Here is a 25,969-nt window from a genome sequence, read left to right as displayed (position 1 = left end):
TGACATTCTAAAAATCTAGTAAAATCTGACTGTGGGAAATGAGTTTTTCAACATGGCTGCCATAGGCTTATTATAAGGGTCAAGAGACACTCCAGGTGAATAGGCCAAAATATTTAGCTTGCCGATATCACCATGAAACTTAATCCGGTGATTACTCACATATTTGTGAGAAAAAAAATGTATTGCAAGTTTTCTGAAATGTTATGTTTTAATATGGTAATTGGACTATATCTAATTAAATATGCATTAAATTTCAAAATGCAAAACCTCAAAATCTGAAAAAGCCAAGCTCAAAATTACTCTTTTATTTTGTTTCTAGCAAGCCAGAAGATATCTTCAGAAGAGATTATGGACATATCTTTTTGTTTTGTAGTAAATCTAAAAATCTTTGTGCAGACACACCAGCTAGCATTTTTTTTCAGAAGATGATTATTTAACATCTCTCTTAGATAAATAATTGAGTTTTATGTGTCTCAAGTTTTTCCAAACATTCTTTGAGTCTGGTGGCATCATTCTTAGCATGTATCAAGGGCAAGGTCAGCTGTCCTCAAACCATAGCCTCTCCACAGAGGTGTCCTAAGGGCTGGTGCTGGGACTCCTATTTGCCATGTACACCACATCACTGGGTCATGTTATCTGTTCTCACAGCTTCTCATACTACTTTTACACCAATGAAGCACAGTTACTTTGTGCCAGATGACTCCACGGTCACACACATTTCCGCTTGCCTCTCTGAACTATCCACAAGTATGAAGGAATGCAACCTTCAGTTGAGCCTCGCCCAAATGCACTGCTGGTGATCCCAGCCAAAGATTTAGGTTGCCATGATTTCGAGCTCAATCTTGATTCTGCTACTGTTGCCTCAAATCAGGCCACAAGAAATCTAGGTGTCATTGATGATGACCATCTATCATTCTCTGACCACATAGCCTCAGTTTCCCAGTCATATCCTCTTTTTCATGCCCTAATTGAATACAAGGCCCTGACCCTTGCCTATGAAGCTACAACAGGCCCTACTCTGTCTTACCCGAAAGCTTTGCTAAAGCATATGTCCTTTCAGGACATTGTCTGTCTCCAGTACTAACTGTTTCACCTTGCCCTCTACTTACACATGTAGTGGCTCCTGTCTATTCAGTTCAGCTGCTGAAAGACCCAAAATACCTAGTGACACCATGATTCATCACTGATGATGTGCCCTGACAAACAGCACATGGATATTATCATAGCAGTAGTGTCTTTATCCACCCAAACAGCACTCCAAACAAACAGATCCTGAAAACATGTTAGTTCATGCCAATGTAATTATCATGTAGTAACCTTTATTTTAAAAAACTTTGATCTTGAAAATGACACCTTTCCTGAAGTTAGATTTTCCTAGATTTTTAGTATGTTATTAAGGACACTTAGAGGTAACAAAATCAGTTGAAAAACCTTTTGTATAATTTTTTTTGGGGTTAGGTCTTTTTTTTGCATAGATGTACTCGCCTAATATGACAAAACTGTCAGAAAGACCACGTTGCTTGCCATTATACATGAAATTTGCCTTTTAGTGTGTGTCCACGAAAACTGTGTTAACCGTGTCATGGTCTGAAACCCCCTCCATAAATCAGTAATGGTTTGGTCTTAGGCCCAGGGCTTGAAACTAACGCGCGCCAGGGCGCCAAATGCGGGTGAAAATCGCATCTGGCGTGTAACAAGTTGATCCTCACTAGCCATTTGGCTGGTAGCATATTATTGGGGAGTGATTGAAAAAAAAACGGTGATAGATTTCTCTGAATGTGTTCGCTATCAAAAAGGAATCCAGTCTTGCGAACCTAGGGTACTGGCTTGTCAAACACTGCAGATGCCCCGCCTCCGTGGAGAAAGTCGGACACACTAAGACGTGCGCCGCTTGCTCCGGTTTAAATATGTGGCGAAGTTTGCTCTCAACTGGCAAGCGACGCTATGTGCATATTTTGCGACCTGCCTTGCGACCTGCCTTTTATAATCCAGTAATGTTTTGCGTAGTTGTGCGCAGTTCTTAAGCTGTGGGAGTGTGGGTACTGACACAACCTTGGTTACAACGCACGTTATCGAACATTGCACAAACATTCTGTCAGCATCGCAATGTCTGTCTTGCTTTGACAACAGTGTAAGAAAACAGGACGACGACAGAAAGTCGGCAGGTAACGACATCATACCTGTCAAATTTGAGCTTCACAAATCTGGATAATTCCCCGAATTTACGCCAAAAGCAGGAAATATTCAACAGGTCAAATTCTGACAATCAATGGGCCAGCAGTGACAAGTCGGGCGGTGCGTTGCTTTTCACGCTGACAGTTCACGTGCGAGGCAGTCCTGTCCAGAATCCACCCATAACGCACGTTTAAAAGGCGCATGTAGACTTTGCATATCGTTAAAAAATATGAAATATGTGTTCCCCCTTGTGGCTTTGTCGCCAAAATTGTCAGGAGTTGATGCAAAACGTAATGGTGCAGGTTGTCATGAGATAGGCTAAATAAGATATAAAGGCTAAATAATATTTTACTTTTATGATTTATATCCCAGAAGATGTGATGTTTCATGGCAGGCGAACGTGCATCAGACCTGTGTGGGATACATGTATTTGCACATTAATGAACAAACGAATGAAAATTCCTTCCACCTCAAAGAAACAAATGGCCTTCACATAGTTCCAGACCTTGCACTTATGCGTGTGCCCTTGCACAACACAGCATCATCATTGTGCTTGTCGTTTCTGATCAATATATAAAGCAAATAACACCAGACATCAGATCAGTTCTGTAATTTCCTGTCTGCTCATCCGAGTAAAATATTACTACATATTATATTATATTATATTATATTATATTATATTATATTATATTATATTATATTATATTATATTATAGGGTCTAACATCATATCAATCATATCAGGCTACATTATGACTGTCATGATGGTTAAGAAAATAATGGCTAGTGAGGAAGCCGAATGGCTAGTGAGTCAGGGAAACCACTAGCCATAATGGCCGGTGACCAAAAAAGTTAGTGTCAAGCACTGCTTAGGCCATACAAATAACATCACGCGATGTCATAACCTCTTTGGCAGGATATGGTAAGACTTTTTGTTAAGTTTTGAGCTCCATACTTCCATAATTTAATCCATTCTTTTTCATGTCCTCATAGTGGGAAAATTGCCTGTCAACTGTGTTATCAACATATTCATAAGAAGCACATGTAGAAAGCACATGTAGAAAAACACAGATAAAGCATACAAATACATGAATTGATTAAGGTGTTGTGGTGGAACTTCTGAGGTCCTCAGTTAGCACAACACCATAAAAATGGCTGAAATGTCAAGCCGTGTTACTGTCAATGGTGTTACGCATCAGCTTTGACAGTTGAGGAGGAGTATGTTTTTTTTTCAAATTTATCTCCATATTGACAGACAAACAAACAAACAAAATAATGTGTTCTAGGGAGATGGGTTTGTCTGCTCTGTTTTTTCTCCTAAAAAAGTGCCGACTTGTTCCCCTTCACTGTTGACCGTAACATAGTTGAGTAACACGGTTGACTGTTTTGAAAGTGTTTTTGTGCTATTGATCCCTTATATGTTGGAAAAATCCTATGAACAGACACTAGGGATTATCTCTGGAGAAGGAAGTCTTGTGTAAGGAGGGTGACTAAATTCAAATCAGACGTTACAGGGATTTATAATGAAAAATGTGTCAGTCTGTATCACAGTGAATCATAAAATCCTACTTATGAAGCTCAACAATATCATTTTCTATATCAGTTGCACAGATTAATGACAACATTATTATTAAGGGACATAAGCACTTTCAAACGTATGTTGTTTCAACTCTGTAGTATTTTTATATAGTATGTTTGAAATGACATAGCATTTGTCCATAACACTGTTGACAAAATAATCAAGCAAATGTTCGCTTTCATTAGAGTATTTATCAAATGATTTAAGATTAAGCTTGGCAATTTGTTTGTTTGGAAACTTAAATGTATACACTATGTAAACATCTAGGTCATTTAGTTGAAAAAAATACTTATAATTGACATTTTGCTTTTGCCAAAAGCGCAGTCGAATCGTAGAATCACTCACATGTCCCCTGAGAGAAAACTACTCTCTACGGGCATTGTCCTTGCAGAGTATAATCCATCGAATACTATTACCATCCCTGCCGAAGGCCAAAAGCTGCCCTTCCCACAGTCCTCGGGAGCATATATTAACGCTCCCGATCCCGGAGAAAGAAGCCCAGGAATAGTGGAGCCCCACAGGGCACATCCAGTGGCATGGCGGTCTTACAGCAGGCACCTGGGGGAAGTGGGGTCCTGCCCCCTCGCCTCGGCGCCTGCTTCAGCCTTGAACGGGCCACACCCAAAGAGCCCACATCTCAGGATGTGGGTGAAAAAGTTCACCATGGGCCTGGGAAAGCAGGTCCCTCCTCAAGAATAGCTCCCAAGGCTTAAGGTCAGATTAGACTTCAGCAACTGCGCGCGTCTAAAGTCGCTTGGGAATAGCCACAAACCAACTTTGCCTTCATGCATCTGCGCCCGAGGTCTCGTCGCGAGCCACATTTGAAATAGCGCGATAACCTTCACTACATTGTAAACACTGCGGTCATTATTAAGCAATGTTGCTTTCTAGCCCAGTTAGCTAAGTATTTTCACACAAACTGCAAAGGCAATGCACTGTTTTTTGACATAGGCTACCCAGTCTGTTTTCACGTGCAGAAAATGCAAGCATGTAAACAGTTGAGTCTGCCTATGTGTGTTTACATTCGGTGCAGGAACAGGCTACGGTAGCCTAGTAAAACTGCAGGCATTGTGCCACCAGTGTTCAAATGATGCATTGTTTGTTACTTAGCTTGTAGCTTTGTGTATTTACACACATTCACACACAAGGCATTGATACATTTATTTTAACAGAATACAGCTTTGCTCTCGCAAACTACCGGCATTGTGCTGCCACAAGAACAAGGAAGTAGCGAGACGACCAATCATAGCGCCTTTTTGTCTGCGTCCTCCGCGTCCGTCCGACGGAAAGTTAGATTTTTTTCGAGGCGCTCGACGACGGTTGTATATTGTGTGTATGCGTTGCCTTAATGTCGAAGCCGCAGCCCTGTGGGCATGGACGGTCTTCGGGGGGTGGCCTCTTACCAGCAGCCTTACGGCCCGTCATCATGTACCGCAAGGGATAGGATACGGGAAAAGGACCTTTGACTGCGAGACATGCTAATGCAACCCCTGCAGTGAGCAAGCTTAGCTGAGGGATTAGCCGCAGCTAGCACCGCACCCGTTAGCTTTGCTAACATCTGAGAGAAGTTAGCCAACTAGCTTGGGAGCAAGTGAAACTCTGAGTGTTACGGCGAAACCCACAGGATACAAGCAGATAGCCGCGAAGGAATGCTTGCATTATTCCACGGTAGCCGTAGGATATCCAGTCGTCGCAGCAGACACAGGGGTGGATGTGGTCAGAGCTATGAACACACTAAAGTGCTAACTGCTAGCTGTTGAGGTAGCTAAAAGCTTTGTCACACTAAACCGACATACGGTGACAAAAGACAATGAGCCGAAGCAAAAAACCTCAGACCGGTTACAACCTTCGTATGGCCAGGAAATAAGAAATAGCACGAAGGATACACTTATTCCAGTCACGCCCGTCTACAGCCATAGCGACCCCAGGCAAGATGGTAGACCAGCACAGAAGAACGTACCACATCCGCTGCTTTTTAAAGGGACTCTGTGTGAGATTTGTAGTTGTTTATTTCCAGAATTCATGCTGATCATTCACTAATGTTACCTTTTTCATGAATACTTACCACCAGCATCAAATTCTAAGTATTCATTATGACTGGAAAAATTGCACTTTTCATACATGAAAAGGGGGATCTTCTCCATGGTCCGCCATTTTGAATTTCCAAAACTAGCCATTTTTAGCTGCAAAAATGACTGTACTTGGACCATACTAGAAAATATTTGTTTATTACTTAGTAAACTTTCGTGTAAAGATCAAATTTGGCAATGGGCAGCCCAGTTTCAATGAGCAGCATAGTTGCAATACCCGTTTTGACCATTTCCTGCACAGTGTCCCTTTCAGATAGTCCAGGAGTTGAGACAGATGAAATCTCTTAAGTAATTCAGCGCCCTTTACTATTACCATTACCACCCAGGCAAGGTTCTAGTGGGAGAGTTAAACCGAACTACAGGAGGTAAAGTAAATCGGTGTTGTCTCATGAAAACAAAATGGACAAAGAGGATATGTGCATGGGCTTGCTGCCTTATATATGCCCCTGAGGACGGCGGGAGGGGCAGCTTTTGGCCTTCGGCAGGGATGGTAATAGCATTCGATGGATTGTACTCTATGAGGACAATGCCCGTAGAGAGTAGTTTGAACGAGGGACCGATGGAGAACTGGACTACACTCATTCTCTCCTTTCACTAGCTGAAACATGCATGGTAACTCTACTGGGAAAAGGCTAATAATAATAAAAAAATGTAACAGTTGAAACAAATAGAATGAAACAAATTCGAGATTTTTGCATGATCACTAACAGAACCCTGCCTGGTAAAGGGTTGTAATTTAGAAATAGTATGCTATCTCAAAGAGACACAGAACTGTGTCTTTGTTATCACACATTCCCTTGATATGCAATTGCCTGTTAATCCTCCCGCAGTGCCAGACGGTGGATGTTGTGAACCCTGTAGTTGTGGAGGTGGCCCTTCTCTTCCGCGGTCTTCCCATTCAGACGGCCTCCCAGCTAGAACCAGAGCTGGACAGCAGCTCTGCCACCACCACTACAAACACAGTATGAGTATTTCTCTGCTTGAAAAATGGTCCCTAATGCTGTACAAATTCTCCCATTTTGAGACTGTTAAAAGCTCCAGTCTCTTCAGGTCTTCTTGATGTCAGGTACTGTCCTGAGAAACCTGGGCCCTGTCCTGTGACACCAGGACACTGTGTACACCATGGAGTCCCAGGATAGCAACTTGGTTTCCTAGGGCAGTGTCCTGGTGTCCAGGGACAGTCTCTACTTGTCTGATTATCATCGACTTTCAAATCTCGTACTGAGATGTTGGTCTGACCAAGAACATAACAATTAATCTTTCCCAAACGACATGGTTGACCCGCCTCCCTTGGTTTGCTACTGGTCGAGGCCAGAAAAGGCTGTGCCCAAGTTTAAACCAAACATTTTCTTAGTCCCAATAGAACGTCTGTGCTTAAACCACGTCACTGCCTTGAACACGCCTCTACCCAGGGCCTTTGGAGCTGCTCAAAGTTGATTGCTTCCTGACAAAGTGGGTGGATTTCCCGTTTTCTCCAGAGCTAAGAAATTATTTGTATTGCTCCTGGCCTGACTAGAAGCAACGCCGAAGGTGTTGCATCACTAGGAGGGCGTAGCCTGGCTAAGTGTCTACAGGACTCGAGAGGCAAAATGAAGATTATTGACTTTTATCAACATTAAAATTGTAAATGAACTTGGTTGACAGCGCACGTGAAGATGAAAGCGAAAGCGGGAAAGCCCAACTGGGAAACTCTGTGACTGGGAAACAATGTAATTGTGACACAGCACTCCACAGCACACAAGTTAACACTGCACACTGCACACAACAAATTCACAATAGGCTCGTTCGTGACGAAGTAGTGCTGCTTTTGCAAAGCAGCGAGCATGCGCACGTTGCCAGTTTGATGCGTTCTGGTTAGAATTTTCTAACCACAATGCATCAAACTGGCAGTGTGTGTATGCTCGCTGCTTAGCAAAAGCAGCACTGCGTCGTCACGAACGAGCCTATTTATGGCTCGACCGTGCAAGGGGGCAGCCCCCAATGGCGTTCGAAAGCGAGCAGTGTGACGGGACGGTACCATTCTCGGGGTGCGTCATGAAGGAGGATCTCTTTGGTACAGGTTCGTGTCTTCACAATGAAATCCATGGATCTCCCTTTACAGACGGGAGCCCACTGGTGACAGTGGCTGGAGGGGTGTAGGCTAGTTAGAAAAGAACAGAGTTAGACTGGATATTTTTAAAAAGATGTGCAGACGTTCTATTGGCTGAGGGAGAAAAAGATCAATTGATGACGTAGAGGGAATTCCCAGCTCTGCATGCTGTGAACAATAAGCATTTGATGATAGTGATGCGAGAGAAGTCTGTTGCAGAAAGGGATACTGATTGGTTGGTGAATGCTGGATATTGGCCAAAACAAATTAGCATCTTCCTGGTAGAATTTAAGCAGTAGCACCCATTTATCACTCCCATGCTTCCTTCTCCTTTCTAATTTCCTTCCTTGCGTTCCACATAAATGTTTCATTTTGTTTCATTTTGTCTCCTACCGTAGCTGAACTTTGAAATTGACTGTGGACAAGATGGTTTTTGTATTGACAATATCTACCTCAGCATTGACTTCCCTGGGTAAGTTCAGCAAACGCTTCCAATGCTTTGTACTTTGTAAGTAGACGGCAAGACATAGCTGTTGATCTAGTACACTGTAAAACTTTGCAGCCAGTTAAACGTAAACAAGTAAGTTGCCTTGCTGCCTTAAGCCTCAAGTTGAGTTAGCGTATCTCTTACCTTTTTACATTTAACTGTCTTACAATGATTTACAGTGTAAAAACTATCATATCAAGGCAAATGTCTTATGATTACACTTCTGAGTTGGCTTTGACAATATTAGATGATCCACTCTCTATTCTCTGAATACTTGCGGCTCCCCTCAGGACTCAGGTACCAGCTACCTTATTTTAAAACAAATAGAATCTTAATATCATTTCTGCCTAGAGACATTGTTAAATAACTTAACAATGCCTCCCTCAAACTACATCCATGCCTTGTAATAGTTCTATCCTTGAGAGCACTGTTGTCTGGGTCTTGCAGATTGTCCACCATCGAGGTGGGCATTGCAGAGAAGATGATTGTTGTGGTGACAGTAGAGAACAGAGGAGAAGACTCCTACAACACCCGTATGTCTCTCTCCTACCCCCCTGGCCTCTCCTACAGGACTGTCACCAAGAAACAGGTGAGCGCGCGCACACACAGATAGTGGGAATTTCAGTGAAATACACTACTTAATTTCAGTCGTGTGTGTATACATGGGTTCTACATTTTTGTTTTCCCCAAGCTGCGCGACACTGCGCACAACTCAAGCTCTGACTGTTGTAAACTGCTCTCGGTTAAAAAATTAGCTCACGTGGTTGTCTGCCAGTGTCTTGCTCCTCCTCACAATACTGTGTTTATAAAAAAAAAAAAACATGTATATAAACTGCTTGTTTAACACTGCATGTTTACCACAGCAAACAAACCCAACATCAGTGGCAATCCTACAATGATTGGCGCCCCAGGCACCGCCCTCTCCAGAGTACCCCCCCTACCCACCCCCATCATGGTCCCACCCGCAGGAACCGCTAATAGCACGCTATTATTGCAATAGGGGTTAAAGCTCGGAAATAGCATGTTAATAGCGCTAATTGGTGATTTCCACTATGCCGTCTGGGCTGGAGTTTTGTGATAGTGCCGCCCCCCATGCAGGAGTTGCAATTGCCTGGCCGGCCCGCCCCTAGTACCACCCATGCCTGACATGTTTCTCTTATTTACAAAAATGTGAAAGCAATACTACCAAAAATATTTTAAAAATCGTGTGAGTATAGCACGTGTACGCACAGAATTTTGTATGAGTAACAATTACATTTCCAACCAGTGCGGCAGTGACCCAAGACACAACACTATGTATTCGGGTCAAAGACGTTTTTTTGTTGCTCAGAAGTCAGGTGGCAACGTCATATAATGCCCATAAATTAATTAGTAATTTGGTTGATATGCTTCAAAGAATATGCTTCTTAGGTAGTCCACTAAAAACAAACAAATCCATGTAATAGTAGCACTGACTGTTGTTGTGCCACCCTGACGTGTGCTCAGTGTTTAAATTGGCTTTCGGGAGGTGGGGGAGCCCTTCACTCGCGGTCAAATTAGATTTTTTTTTTTTTCTAATATCGCGCCATCAGGCAAATACATGTACAGTATTCTATGAAGTTATTGCCTATAATTAAATGACCAGTTCAGTCAATTTCAATATGCTGTGTGTATTGCTCACGCTACCCTTGACTTGTCAGTACCCGGTGATGCCACATTCTTCGGCTCAGCCCTTTCCGAGATAGGCATATGAGCTATTCGGGGGCAGGCCTACTCCAAATATTTTCCCAAAAGGTACTGCTGTTTGCTAGTTGTCTGCTGATGTTGTATAACCTTTTGGATGTTTTTGGGAATAAATAAAAATGTTTTTTGAAATGTAAACAATGTGCTGCCCCCATTACAATGACCAGGATCTCTGAAAAGGCTGAAGAAGAAGAAAAAAAATCTCAGGTACTGACAAGTCCAGGGTAGTGTGAGCATTACAACTGCATGTTGAAATTGACTGAACTGGTCCTTTAATATCATACATAATGTATTACTCGGTTATGAGAAAAACAGCAAGGTAGGCCTACCCTAACTCCTTCTTCACTGTATTAGGTTGCTAAAAAATAGGTAGGCCTAAACAGTTAGACCAGTATCACACCTGATGCATTTGTGTAGCCTACTTTTTAAATATTCTCTCCTGTCAGTTGTGGGGCAAAAAAACTTTAATTCTGACCACCACCACTGCCACCATCAAGCTGCAAAGGTGTAAGACATGCTAAAGAAAACACCACATCAAAAGCCTATTAAGAAATCATATTAGGCTACTGATGTGAATACCAATTTGTTTTAAAAGATCATAAGTTTAATTTTAACTCTCCTATAGTGTCATGGGTTAATGCATTTATTAGCACGTTTTATGCCTAATAAGTAACAAAGTTAAAAGAATAAAAATGCATGCTTAGGCTAAGCTGTTCTATTATATTGAGTGAAAGTGTGCACTGTCACTTTAAATCAGGCGGAGTGTGCGGAGAATCTTCTGACTCAAGCACGTTGTGCGAGATCAACGTGGGGCTCGATTAACTGGGGATGGTCACCTAGAACTTCTTGGAATGCTCACTGCATTGCCTTGATTTGAAACACCTTGCACAACCATAGCTGAAGTGTTTGAGAATGCAATCACGTAGTAAATGTTTTTTTTTGCCGAATTTAAAGCATAAGTTTGGCGGCAATAGACTGGTGCTTGCTGCAGCAAATTATTTCCAGTGCGAGAGAGACAGTGCACTGTTCTACACGGAAAGCTAGTAGGATGGACACACAGGCATCCCTATCATTTGCTTACTCTTAAAACTTTTGATACGTTCCTGGCATTTTTAAGCCCACATAAAAGAAACCTACAATGATATGGCTACACATTCTGACAGAACGATGGACGGAAATCCCAAACTTGATGGTGATTTCCCCCCATTAACAAACTGCTGTTAAAGTAGGCAGACACCACGCTATTCTGCATGACTGTTTGGTTAACTTTACCTGAACGCTAAAACAAATGAAATTACAGCTTACCTCCGTTTTGTAAAAGGCATTGTATCAAGGCTACTAACTTTGCACATTGAACATGATAGCATGGAGGATGGGCTGAAAGTAGTGACAAACTCGAAGCGGAGTAGTTCTAAACTGCGAGAAAGGGCGAGCGCTCCGCTCAGCTGTTGCAACGTTGCAATAGAATGTCTGCTACAAACTCAAATTGTGGCATCTCACAGCGCATTTGCAGAATGCAGACGCATAATAACTCAAATAATGCAGGAGTCCCTTAATCTTATTTTATGTTGCTATCATTGGAAAACTTTCATAAAAATATGATATTTCAAGAAAGGTGAAAATATATGAAAGTTAAATTTGAATATGAACACTGGAGGGCAGCTCCGTTTGCCTGTCCCTCCGAGGTGAGGAGGCGGTGCTGTGCTCCAGAGGGCTCCGCCCCAATTTAAACCCTGCGTACGCTACTGCTGAAATGTGGAGAAGGGTCCGGCTGCGTCCTGGAAGACGGGGGCATGTATTTAGAGGAGGCGTGTATTGAAAGGGGCGTGTATTTAGCTCGGTCTTGATTGGTCCTATTCACGACGACGTCTGACCTCATTGACTTGCCGTAATGACAACACATAAGCGGGAGTTGGGGCTTTTCAGATCAACTGGATGGATTTCGCTATGAATATGACCTCTCATCACTCAATTGGTGGTAAGCTTTTTATATGCATGTATAAATATACATAACGTTTGCTTTTCGACTTGACTATCAGTCGGAGAGCGAACACTTATTGGTCAGATATAAGGTTATCTTTCACACACCGCGCTCTTCCGTCTTGTTGGTGCGTCTCTGAAGTAATCTAGTAGTAGGGAATGGATCGCACTCAATTTTTCTTCTTTCTTGTGGTTTTATTTTATTTTAACTTTGCAGGGACTGACATGACAGACGTTTCGGCTGCACAGAGCCTTCTTCAGTGTCACAGGTGACACTGAAGAAGGCTCTGTGCAGCCGAAACGTCTGTCATGTCAGTCCCTGCAAAGTTAAAATAAAATAAAACCACAAGAAAGAAGAAAAATTGAGTGCGATCCATTCCCTACTACTTGGTCAGATATAACCAACACCTCCCGGACTACCAACTAGCTGTCTTGGCTAACGTTTAGCTTCAAGCTCACATGACGCACAGCCGCCCTTCGTAAGCTGTTAACTATTTGTTTCAGATGTTGCGTAGTTTATTGCTGTATATTTGTCACAATTGACAATGATGGTTAGACAAAGTGCAGGTTAAATGTTAACATAACAAAGGTGTTAAACGTTTTTGTTTTGAAAGCCATCTGAAGGGCTGGCCAGGTTTCCTGCGTTTGAATTCATCTTTTCAAAGCTAAAAGTGTTGACAACCCTTTCAAATGATAGTCGGGTTGTGTGATTGCTTGGTTAACACTGTTGTTAAGTTCGTCACGAAGTGATTAAGAAATGATTATAGTATTTATCAGGGAGGGCTCGCTAGGTTTGCTTCTCGTCTAAAAAAGTCTCTTACAGTAATGATGACACTCGGGTTGCTTATTGTACCACGACATAAGTGATAATGAAATTATGTATTTACCCCTGAAGTTACACACTGGGCCAATACCTATTTCATAATTCATATACAGCGATTTTTTTTCCCTGTGCTGTGTTGTGTGTGTCTGTTTGACTTTGAGCTGTATCATTTGTGGTTATTTAGAGATGGTGTATAGAATAGCTTTGAAAGCTTGTATAGTCATTATACAAATCACTGATTCTTGAGAAAGCGTCTAAAACATGTCTCTGCAATCAACTGCCAATTCTGTTGAAAATAAACTACATTTTCATGAACAAAATGAATCCAGGTAAAGACACAGGGGTCTGTTACATAAATGTACAGTCGTTTGAAATATTTAAGTGTAATTTTATTACTTTTCATGGCTATAAACCTGCCCACACCCTGTAAAAACAGCTGTCCCAAGGATAGACATCATCATTTCAATTGGCTTAAAATGTAAAAATCACTGATATTATTGAATAATATCACCATGATGTGAAAGTCCATATTGAAGTGGTTCTGCAGATATGCACATAGTGCGTGTAAAGCAATATTTACTACTATTTTCTGATTGCTCAAAGTGTGTCCAGCATATTAGTCACCACCGTCAGATTTTTTTAAAAAGACAATAAAATCAGGTATGCGCAAGGTCATTGTCATTACTTAGGACACCTTTTCAAACCTTTAGATCTACTGAGTACTTCACCATCACTGAAGCTCCTGTAAGTTTACTAATTTCTCCTCAATTTGATAATTTGTTTGGACACTGGTACTGTCCCAACCATAAACTGTCAACACCGTCGGGGGTTTTAATAGTATTATTGTTACATTAATGTTAATTATATATACTTTTTCAGAAGCGTCATGAAGCCCCTAAGAAACAGAGCGAAAACGAAGTGGCTTATGTGAGCAAAAAATGCACAATATGTAAAAGAGTGTTTTTTTGTCTCACACCGTCAGATGTCACCACCGTCAGATTTTGTTCCATATTTTACTAAATTGTGCTGGTTAATGAAACATTACCAGACATGTTAGTAATAATTGTGACCCAAACTTATACTCCAGCCTCCACTGAGGTGCATTTGGAGGGTTTTTTGTCACAAAACCTGACGGTGGTGACATCTGATGTAGTTCACAAAAAAGCATGTGTTTTACATGTTTTTGACAAGTTTTAAGAATATGCTTCCAATTAGTATCTACAATTATGTTGAATTGTAAAAGTAATTCACTTAAATACAGTAAACTTATTTTTTTACTTCTAATTCTGTCTGACGCTGGTGACAAAACCAAGAAAGAGCCCATTTTATGAAAAATGTAAAACATGGGGAGCTTGGCCAATACATTCACTGCACAGCCAAGACGTTCATCTATGATAATTCACCTCTATATTTTGGATTTCAACAACTTAAAACCTGTTTATGCCACATTTCCAATAATCTAGGCCTTCTTCCAGAGTATCTAACAAATGAAGAAAAAACACATGCACAAACATACTGTGCACACACAAAAATAAAGTGTTTATGCTAGATGTCATTGACTTGAGAGGGCTATTTATTTTGCTAAATGTAGGTAATAATTAGGTCACTTTCACCACCTTCATATTACTGTCACCACCGTCAGTTCTTAAGTCACCACCGTAAGAAGGAGTTTTGGACATTTTAAATGAATGTGCTTACAAAATTTTCCTTTGTAGTTGTTGAATTATCAAAGTAATAGCAAATTTAAGCCTACACGAATATTTGTGAAATTACAAAAAATTGTTTGATCTATTTAGCCATTAAGTAAGCACATATTTTTAAATTAGAACACATGAAGCAGTATTAAAATAGAATGAAAGTGAATTTTCAACATTTAAAGGCGTATGTGTGAACCAAAAAGCACACACAATCACTTGAAAACTCCAGATACATATGCAACCAAATCAATACACTTTTTATTGCTTTTAATTGTGTCTGACGGTGTTGACAAAAAACAAGGTATGATCGGAGAAAAACCTGATTTCTGAAAAAAATGGAAAATGGGGAGATTGGCCTTGTGCATTTCTGAAAAGCCAAGACCTTTGTCTACGAGGATATACCATATTATTTTGTAATGCACTTCGTTTTTTTCTTTCAAGATTACAACCTGTTTTAGCCACTTTCTCAAGAATCAGTGAAAAAGAGACGCAAAGCTTCATCAGTGCACGCACAAACAAACAAAGTGTAGATGTATCTCTCCTGTCTGTGGTTGTGTGCATGTGTGCAGATGGAAGCCGTCGTTGCTGTTCAGCATTGATGTGCTGGTAATGGGTCTGATGAGCCACATGATGATGGTGATGGACACTCGTCATCAGAACCAGGGGGGCTCCATGCCTCAGCAGGAGAACCTCCTGCCCTGACTCTCCATCCTCAACCTCCCCTCTCCCAGCTCTTCACACATGTGCAGGTAAGGCCAAACTCAAAAAGGCACACTTGACTTAAAGGGACACTGTGCAGGAAATGGTCAAAAAGGTACTGCAACTATGCTGTTCATTGAAACTGGGCTGCCTATTGCCAAATTTGATCTTTACATGAAATTTTACTAAGTAATAAAGAAATATATTCTAGTATGGTCCAAGTACAGTCATTTTTGCAGCTAACAATGGCTTTTTTTTAAAATTCAAAATGGGGGACCATGGAGAAGTTCCCCCTTTTCATGTATGAAAAGTGCAATTTTTCCAGTCATAATGAATACTTAGAATTTGATGCTGGTGGTAAGTATTCATGCAAAGGGTAACATTAGTGAATGGGCAGCATGAACTCTGGAAATAAACAACTAAAAATCTCACACAGTGTCCCTTTAAGGCAAAGTGTGTGACTCTATGTGTGTGTGTGTGTGTGTGTGTGTGTGTGTGTGTGTGTGTGTGTGTGTGTGTGTGTGTGTGTGTGTGTGTGTGTGTGTGTGCGTGCGTGCGTGCGCGCAAGCATATGCATGTGTGCATATCTTTCTGTAGATGGGTAGGTAGGTACTTTTTGTCTCATTTCTCATCACTAACATTAACATTTGCCTTTTTGACAGTCATGGAGCCAATTTTCAGAGGGAGGGCTGATGACGCCAGAGACTGAGACTGTCTGTCATGGCAGCTCCCCCAGACGAAGGGGACATCTAGAAGCGATTTCAGTTGTTTCCATATTTATTCCTTTTTGTATCTTATCCTTTTAATGTATGTAGCCTATGCATTCACCTGTAGGCAATACTTAACATCATTGTATGTGATGTTCCATGTTTATCCTCTACTACATCTGCCTGTGTACAGTTTTGTGCTTGTGCATTTGATAGTGTGATATATAGGCCTACCGCAATGTCTATTATTTGTAGACTGGTAAATATATACCTTAATAAATAAATGATACATAAATGAGTGCTGCTCTACCTGTGGTAATTGCTGTTCTACTCACAGCTCAGAATGTGAGGGTGGGAGAGGTGACCGTTCATTAACGTAAATCATTTTTTTACATTTCATTCCTGTCTGACTCAGTTGTTTCAGCATTGTACAGTATGTATGGCCTACATGTGTGCACACAAACACAGGTTATATAAATAGTAATTTTGCATGTTTTCTGATGGCCTTTGAATTAATTTGTTAGAAGCTGAATATCTTACTTAAGACATAGCCAATCTGGAAACTATCCTGGGTAAAGGTAAGTAAAATTTACATGACATTAGCATTATTTATTTATTCTTCACTATTTAATAGTGAAGAAATGTGGCCACTTCTAAATTATAGACAGATATGGATGTACAGTATTTTGATGTATAAGAAAATATTTTGCCCCAATAAAACAAATGGCAGATTGCTACTTAACCCATTGGCGCCTGAGCTCGTTTTTAGAAAAGGTCCCTAATGCCTGAGGGTTTTTTGAGATAAGAAAAAATGGTTGGAAACTCCTATGAAAAAAATCAATAGGCCTATCTCAGCCTCTGGAGCACATAGGGACATGGGACAAATTGCATTTAAAAGGTAAAATCCTCTGCTTTCACGGGATTATGCTCATTCAGCATTAACACTAACACATATTCCTTAAAAAAAATCATATCTCATAATCAAATGATTGAAAAAAGTTTCATGTGCTTTCAGGATAATGCTTGATGCTGCTATTTTTAGGCATTAGGCTACTAGTCTATTGCTACTGTTACAATAGCCGACTATAACTAAATCATAATCGGCCTAATCATTATTATTATAATTATTAGGCAGTCATTTCTGCCATACATCGGGGGACATTTTTTGTCTAATACAGCCACTTGCTCTCCCACCGGCGAGTATGGCCGTGTTATTCCTCCAAACGTTATGCAGAGACCGATGAGCAATTTCATCCTACTTTGAAACGGGGCTCCACTTTGAGCTGGATGTGTGGCCGCGCGTCTATAATCCGCATGTCTACCGTTGTTCGCCTCACCAATAGGCTATCACCATATCCGAAAGTTCCTCAGTGAAAATATTCTGAAATAGGCCTAGGATATCTAAAGGACGTGCTTCCTAAGATATTGGCACCTTCGCCAATTGCCCCGAGTGTCGGAGTGAACTTTTGGTAACGTCGGGGGCGAAATCTAGCTGACTGTCTAGGGGAGAGCAGGGACGAATGAAACACTTTTCACTTAACGGTTATTTTCAAAAATAATAAAGCAGATGAAAATGATTTTGTGATATGATCAACAACCCATATGTGTATTCTAATAGTTACAGTTGAAATTTAACACAACCGTTGAGGTATCACGTTTATTTTTAACTTTGAATGCAACCTGTCGTTTGTTTCATCCGTCCCTCACTGTCGGGACGGATGAAACACAGATGAGGGACGAATGAAACAGTGGGTTGTAAACAGAAATAATTCACTGTACTCTATTTTTTATGAAACACACATGACAATGTACTACTACACGTCTCCTGGGTAAAATATTATGCAATTTCTCAAACTATAAATGGGTGAAAGATCACGTTTTTCCACGTGGGCCAATACGCGAGACCCACATTTCCGTTAAGCCATTTTTTCTGCCATTCTGACGACTAAATTTTATATAATTCACTTATTCTATAATTATTAGGCTACTTACTTAAGTCCTGATGCAGAATTTTATTTTATTTTATTTTACAAATACCAGTTAGTTTTAGCCTCATACACTTATATACTATAGGTATTAAGATTAAAAAACGAACAAATATGACAACTGAGTGTGCAATCAGATGTCGCACGGACAACCACCGGTAATAAGGGCGTTCATGACGGCGTCTTTTCGACGAGGTTGAAAATTTGCTAGGCAGCGAGCATGCTCAGTGTGTCCGCGTGAAGCATCCTGGTTAGAATTTGCCGTTCACGACGCAGTTGAAGGGAGTGACCTCTGCGCGGCAGTCGTGTCACATGGCGTTGAACCATCGCGGGAACAAAAGTTTTGTCAAGCAGCCAGTAGAAACCTACTGCTGGGCAAGAAGACCTCCTCCATGATGTGAGGAATCTGCCGTGATTGGTGTTCATAGCTCATGTGATTCATGTGTGTGTAGTTGAACGTGCTTCATTTTCTACATGCTGAAATGCATTTCATGCTCAAATGCAGCATACTCAGAGTGGTATCATCCATATGTATGGTCGCACAACCCACTTACAACAGTAAAAATGAGAAACAAACCACCCTGTCGTCAGATGCTCCATCTTCGCCACGTTAGGAGTGTATGCCGTAGGTTACAAAACCAGTACTATTCCGAGGGCCGCCTGCTCAACGGTTAGAGTAGTGGTTGCGCGCCTGACTTCCAATCGTGAGGTCCCCGGTTCAAAACTGCATCGAAACACAGGAAGTCTTTAGTTGCTGATGGTTAATGTGGAAACATACCCGTTGCGAGAGACTTATCTTGTCTTTTATGTATGAAAGTGCATGAAACAGAGTGGCCTTTGTGGTTGGCGCGCCATGGTAAAGCTACATATTGAACACCTGGGTTCAATCCTCGCAGGATGGGTTGGCGCTGTTAAGTAATTTTAAAACGGTCCTATCTGAATGACGACTTTGGTCCCAAAACACAAAATGAATAGCCTAAAGTGAGTACTAATTAACTGAATTATTACATGGAAGTGAAGCCAAATCATCACAAATTTAACTAAGACTTGTACCATGATTCACTAAGTGGTAACCTGTATCTCTACCTCAAGACCACCCGATTTCTCTCCGAGACGCGGAGAGAGTCTCGCATTTCACAAGCATGTGCCGACGATGGTAAGCGCGTCATGGAATTAGCGCCGTGATTAATTAATTCCACGAGAGGGCGCCGTGGTACACCCGCTGTCAAAAAAGGTAGATCCACCCACAGACCTATAGATCCACCTTCTTTGCCGCTGTTGAAATCTCGTCGTCCTGATGTGTCCAGCTTGGTTGCGACGCAGTTATCCCCTCCTTTTTATGACCAAGCAAATCACGTTTTGATCAAATCTTTTGCTGCGTGGTTGCAAACGAGCCTAATGTTTGAGAGGGAGAGTAGCTAAGCGCGAGACTGTCTGTTACGTCAAACGCCGTTGTGAATAACACCAATCAGATCCGAGCTAAATACACGCCCCCGTCTTCTAGGACGCAGCCGGACCCTATTGGAAATGTGACTGACCCATGATTGCTTTAAATGCTCATATCTTTGTCATTACCTGTGCAGGGAAGGGTGGAGTGCACACCTTTGGACAGCACTGATGGAGCCTCTCTGGGGAAGACTGACTGCAAAATCAACACACCCATTCTTAAAGCTGGCAATAAGGTGTGGAGGAGACACGTACGAGGAGGAGGAGGAAGAAGAAGAAGAGAGACAGACAGACAGACAGACAGACAGACAGACAGACAGACAGACAGAGTTATTCTATATCAGGGATTCTTGACCAAGGGCTGCGGCCCAAAGCTGGGCCGTGCACAGGAACTTGAGGGCCGCGGAAAAGTTTCATCCTCGCACCACAGAGTCGCGATGGGCCGTGCAACTGCATGCATTATCAGTTAAAAAGGGGTATGCCACTATTTTGGGGCTTAATACAGTTAAAATCATTGGCTGGGGTTTATAAGGGTGGTAAAGTGTCTTATTTTTCATGTTAAGCGTTGTCTTGCTTTAAGTTAAAAGAGGGAGTATGTAGCTAAGCTAGTGAAAGTCAATGGATCACTGTAGCATGTAGCATGCTACACGGATGCATTGACTTTCACTAGCTTAGCGACATGCTAATTTTACCACCTTTATAAACCCTGGCCAACGATTTTAACTGTATTAAGCCCCAAAATAGTGGCATATCCCTTTAAAGATGCTGAAGACAGCGTGCGCATTTTACTCTAGCGCAGTTCTACTTAAATGACCATGCACCGCTGGTTTAGTAGGCTAGTGAAAGACGTCAAAGACGGCAATACACGCACACGAATGGAGAAATACATTTATTTAATGAAATTTGCGTGATATTGCGCAACAAAGCTTTCCATTTTTGACAGGCTGCCAGAAGTTTCCGTTCTTGCGTCGCATCTGCACATCAAAGTAAAAGCGTCTCGAATCAACCCTCAGCAGATTCATCACAAATCGCAAACAGAGCTGTTACAAATGTCAAATGTATGAATGGCTCTGGCCTGATGCACTGTGAGAGGATTGTTTATCATTGAATATAGAAGGGTGAGAATTAGTCCTATTTTTTACTATAAGCTATTTTTTTTTCAACAGGATTTAATTGTTTTTTCAGACATACACACAAAATTATATTGGCCTATATTTACAGGCCCTATATAATTATTATATTATTTTTAATTTATGTTATACCATATAATGTGTGTGGGCATGGGCAATATTAGATGGGCCCAGGGCCACTCTGCACAGAAAAAAATGGGCCTCAATGTCAAAAAGGTTAAGAATCCCTGTTCTATATCAGCTCAATGTTTGTCATTTTACATGACTGTACCTGACCCATCTTATCTTTATATCCTACAGGCTACCTTTGAGGTCCAATACGGGATTGATGGAAACAGAGATTTTGGAGAGAGAGTCACAATACAGGCCCAGGCTTTCAGGTAACTCCTGTTAATGCTAGATTGAATGAACAGTATGAAGCATTTTTTAAGAATTTGCTGTAGCCTACATATTGGTCAGTGAGTCAGTCTATACATGTATAGGGCACAATGAATTAGTGATACCAAAATCTCATAATCACCAATTCCCTCTTTCAGTAACAATGAAAACCATACTGATGGGAGCCACTTGAACAAGACCAAGGACATCTCGGCCAAATACAGCATCTATGTCACTATGACCAGGTCAGTTTGTGTGGACATGCCCAACATTTTACTTCAGTTTTAACCTAGGTCTATAAATAAACCTTTGCGAGGTGTGACAAAATAATTATTCATATTAGTCTTCCTAAGGTATAAACTGAAAACGGACACCGTGGACCAAAACACCTACAAGGGATAAATAAATAAAGAAGCCTGCCTATCCATGAATGAATGTTTTTTCAATGTTTTGCATGCTCTATGAACTCCACATACCCTTTTAACAACCTCAACACACTGTGCTTTCTCTTGAACACAGATATGAAAACACAACCAGCTACATTAATTTTACTGCGGGAAATTACCACTTGCAGAAACCAGTGACGCACAATTTAGAGGTGATGTGGACCCTGTGCTGCACTGCACTTGTGTCCTTGCTGTTTTCTTCTGTGTACTGTTCAAAGTGTTAGTATCTTTTTATAATAATGGATGCATAAAAAGCATTATTTAAGATTTAGTAAATAATTGACTAGTGATGAACAAATCATTATCAACTGCTTTTTTTATTATTTGCTAAGTTTTATTAATGCTTTAATAATATGTTCAATATTTTTTCAGTATTGTTTATTCATTTACAAAAAATATAAATGATTGAGAAATATAAAATATTAACACATTTCCCACTCATTTCCAAAGATTTGTTAATGTTTTGTTCATCATTAGTTAATTATTCACTACGTCTTTAATATGTCTTTAATAATGTTTTTCATGCATCCATTATTATAAAGTGTTATGGACAACATTTGGTGAAATGTTGGGTTGAATCAGATTCTGGTTGATTAAGAACTGACTACAGTAGGCCTAGACACTTTGGCAGTGGTGTATGAAGCTCTTGTATACAACTCAAATGTGTATTTGTTGACACAGATGCAGTACACGACCACCTATTTTTTTCCCTGTAATTTTGCATTTAGGTTGAACACAAAATTACAGGAAATAGGAAATAGACTGTCCGTTTTTTAATTGTTTTTTTTATCTCATTTTATCCCGCTTTATCCCACCTTTTGACCAACTGTGAATTTAAGGTTGAAAGCCCAGCTCTGCTCTCCTTCCATTTACAAAAAAGTGTTTGATTTCCATTATTTCTATCTCTAGTCAATTTAGTTGAATTTAGTATTTAGTGTCTACTGTTATTATCTATGCTGAAAAAATAATGGATGCAAAGTGACTTTCAAAAATATGATGCATTTGTCTTAAAGTGCCTCCCTCCCTGTCTGTCTCTAGGTGACAAATGGACTTCGAAATCTCAATCTGACTGTCATCATTCGTGTGCCTGTAAAACTCCAAGACAAGTATCTTTGGATTGATGCAAACAGCTTGCATGTGGGTGTACATGAAGCCTACGGTAGAAGTACTACTGTACAGCAGTGGCGGCTGGTAGTCTGTCAAACAGGGGAGGCTGTTCAATTACAATATGTCCAGAACGCAAAAAAAAAAGGGGGGGGGGGGATTTTGACACACATCTTTGGTCCTGAGCCACATATGGCCTCACACACTAAAGGACTCTTGTTGAAACAAATTTGTTAATCATTAATCATTATCCCCCTTGTAGCCTATTCATAGGGACATTTAAAAAAAAAAATTATTATTATTATTATTATCATTAGGCCTACCTCCGCCACATAATGATGTGATTGAGTTTGCCTTCGTTGTCTTTGTTCATTACTGGGTGCACGGCTTAACTTACCACTAGAGGTCGCAAAATCTTTAATTATTTACCAGACATTGCCAACACAGTAGGAAACAAGGACTCGCCACTCACGGGACTTGGCAGTTAACCAGTTGGTCAGACACCACACCACGAAAGCTCAAAATAAACGGTTGTTCTTCCCTACCTTTTTCACCAAGTCAATATTAGGCAGTGCTCTGCTCTGCTCCTTGATATTCATTTTCTCCTCATAAGGACGACTGGAATTCGCCAGAATTTAATACACAATGCTTGGCATTTTGCATAGCTCTCTAGCTTTCTTGCAAGCTAGCCCTAACGAAAAGTAGGCAACTTCAACTTTTGAATTGGGAGATTAAAAAGGATAAGGACGTGCCACTATTAAGACTTTATTCGCAACACTAGGTTTACAAGAATATGTACACAAAACTGGAGTACACCGCAATGAATAGCTTCCCCACTGGTTACCACGACGAAACTTCTCAGTCAAATTAATAACATATCCGCATTTCGAAATGAAATCAACTACTGTAGCCTACTGACACGGGGTTCACCCAATCACAAGTCGGAGCTCCAGTCTCCGGTCCCTCCCCCCTCCTCTCTCTTCTCCATTCACTCCCAGTGAGGCTCAGTCTCAAAATCAAAAAAATTTCACGGCAATAGCCAATGACCGTTTAGCATTTTTCCATTGAAAAAGCATACAATCCCACATGCCATTGAAGTCCATTGAGACTCGACTCGCTTGCCTTGTCTTGAGCGGAAAAAAACTCGTACGAGCCTCGGGATCGTATTACAGATTGGTTTCATCTCTAAGTTGAGCACATGCATTTTCTATGGAGCTGGGTCTGAAATAGCAATGTTATTAAGTCGTGTAAAGCATTAGTTTACATACTATTCTCCGTGATTTTGGACAGGAGGCGGCGCCTCCCTTGTACTCAAGGAGGAATCGCCTCTGCTGTACAGTAATGCTGAAAAAAAACAAGCATTTCAAATTATACTCAATAAACTATGCTACAGGTTTTCCCGAAAAAAAAAAAAGTCAACAGCAAATTCATATACATAGGCCCTATAGCCGGTCATTATGTGTACAACAATGGTAATTATTAATACATGGGGAACAACCCTTAGCTGAATACCCCAAAAACACTCTTAGTATTGTCTAATGTCTTTAGACAATAGTGTATTATTATGGAGAAACTGAGTAATTCTTCTTGTTAGATTGACGGATGCACGGCAGGACAGGAGTTGAAGCCATTCATCACAGACCTACAGCAGACCTTCAAGAACACCAAGGAGCCAATTCTGGTAATTAGCTCTAGTTACATGCTGAAGTTAAACATCCTCTTTCTGTAATCTGTCTCTTGTTAAGTTCTGTAACAGTGAAAAAGTTGCTGTTGATTATTGTATTGGTTTTTTTTTTCTGTATCAGAATTGCTCCATTGCCGTGTGTCTGGAGTTCAGGTGTGCCTCATACATGCCAAAGGGGAGTCAAAACCACTACAGCATCTCAGGAAATGTGAGCTCAGCTTGGATTGAACAGGTGCTGAATCAGTTCCTCAATGGGTCAAGAGAGTTGAGAGTAATCTGCTCTGCTCAGAGTGTTGGTAGGAAGGAAAAATATGTGCGACCTCATGCTCTCCACATACTGTATACAGTAGCTTTCTTCAGTCCAATCTCTGTTTAGCACAGACTAATACTGTAGATATCAAAAGATATCAGAAACATTGTGTTCCATTGCAGTACATCACTGTAAAATAATATTATAGGGTTTACGTAGGGTGGAGATATACTGTACACGTAGGTTCGCAGTGGAGATTTTCCGGGGATGTATTTTGGAATCACTCTCTCCTTAATTTCCTTCGGAATCAATAAAGTTTTCTTGCTACTTCTAATTTTTTTTCCAGACTGGGCTGCGTTCTGCTTTGTTTCGCCTTGTCACTTCGGCCACTCTGGAGTACGACAACAAGTACATCTTCTACTCCTCAGACTCCACTCGACAACCACCTGTTACCAGGGTAACAAGAGCACAGCCTATGACAGTGATTCCAATTTTTTTTCCTGACAGGACCCCCCCTTGGACGATTATTTTCGCAAACCTTACTCTCCCATATTCCAAATGCCAAACATTATTTGTCTGTTCATATTGCAAAATTTTAATTTGATTGGTACTCCGCTTTTATAAGAAGTTTATTCTCTCTGCCACCCCCAATGCAATATCTCCGCAACGCCCCTAGGGGTCCTGAGCCCCAGTTTGGGAACAATTGACCTCAAGCATATTTTTTGAAACACAGGGTATAAGGGCATTACTTGTCCAAAAGCAACATGTGTAGACCTATGCAAGAAATGATTCTTTTAATGAGTTCTGGGTGCAGTAATACGCTTTGTGTTCTATTTATCTAAATAGACCATGTCGCACTAATGAGAGACTTTCATTCTAACTGTATATGAATGTATGGTTTACTGTACATTGTACATTAGTTTAGTGATAGTAAAAGGCATTCTATTCTATGCTGTTCTAGATTCAGACACATGTGGAGCTCTATGATGTGCCCGATCTGACTAAGGAGATCGTTGGTGGAGTAGTGGGTGGTCTGCTCATATTGATTCTACTGACAGTTGGCCTCACTAAGGTAACTAATGAATAACCAATGACCATTGTCCTACAGCTTAGCAGTGTACGAAATGCTCTAGACTTAACTACAGATACTGTAGCAGTGCACTACGAAGGCTGTGAGGCACATTTACTTTGTTGCCTATGTGGTGCAACGATTTGCCTTTGCTGCCCTTCATGGGCAAAATCTGCACTTGTAGGTAGGAGAATAACATCTGAAGAACTAGGGCAAGGGTATTGTCACACCTAGTCCCATTTAAGTGAACCGAACTCTGTCCTCCTTAAGTGGACCAAAAAGTGAACCGACAGCAAAAGGACTCACAGAAAGGGTTCCGTTTTTGAGTTGTATATTGTGAGTGTAGGCCTATTACAAAAAGAACCAGCTGCTCTTTGTCCCGTTAGGATTTTATGATGTGTCAGTCCTCTTTTTGATCACACCGGTCCTC

General features: G+C 40.9%; 1 protein-coding gene across 1 annotated transcript in view; it reads left to right on the top strand.

Annotated features, from left to right (window-relative positions):
- The window catches only part of LOC134466285 (integrin alpha-M-like), a 53,587-nt gene that overhangs the window by 26,208 nt on the left and 1,410 nt on the right, over positions 1-25,969 (top strand). Inside the window, exons 18-29 of the mRNA XM_063220190.1 lie at positions 6,674-6,805; positions 8,331-8,404; positions 8,867-9,008; positions 19,616-19,714; positions 20,909-20,988; positions 21,145-21,231; positions 21,506-21,584; positions 22,471-22,569; positions 24,131-24,217; positions 24,342-24,452; positions 24,817-24,927; positions 25,432-25,542. Coding sequence (XP_063076260.1) covers positions 6,674-6,805; positions 8,331-8,404; positions 8,867-9,008; positions 19,616-19,714; positions 20,909-20,988; positions 21,145-21,231; positions 21,506-21,584; positions 22,471-22,569; positions 24,131-24,217; positions 24,342-24,452; positions 24,817-24,927; positions 25,432-25,542 — 1,212 coding nt within the window. The remainder of the gene's footprint in view (positions 1-6,673; positions 6,806-8,330; positions 8,405-8,866; positions 9,009-19,615; positions 19,715-20,908; positions 20,989-21,144; positions 21,232-21,505; positions 21,585-22,470; positions 22,570-24,130; positions 24,218-24,341; positions 24,453-24,816; positions 24,928-25,431; positions 25,543-25,969) is intronic.

Source organism: Engraulis encrasicolus, chromosome 2, assembly GCF_034702125.1.
Source record: "Engraulis encrasicolus isolate BLACKSEA-1 chromosome 2, IST_EnEncr_1.0, whole genome shotgun sequence".
Classification (NCBI taxonomy): Eukaryota; Metazoa; Chordata; class Actinopteri; order Clupeiformes; family Engraulidae; genus Engraulis; species Engraulis encrasicolus.
Note: the sequence above shows the minus strand (reverse complement) of the source record. Positions and strands in the feature narration are given on the sequence as shown.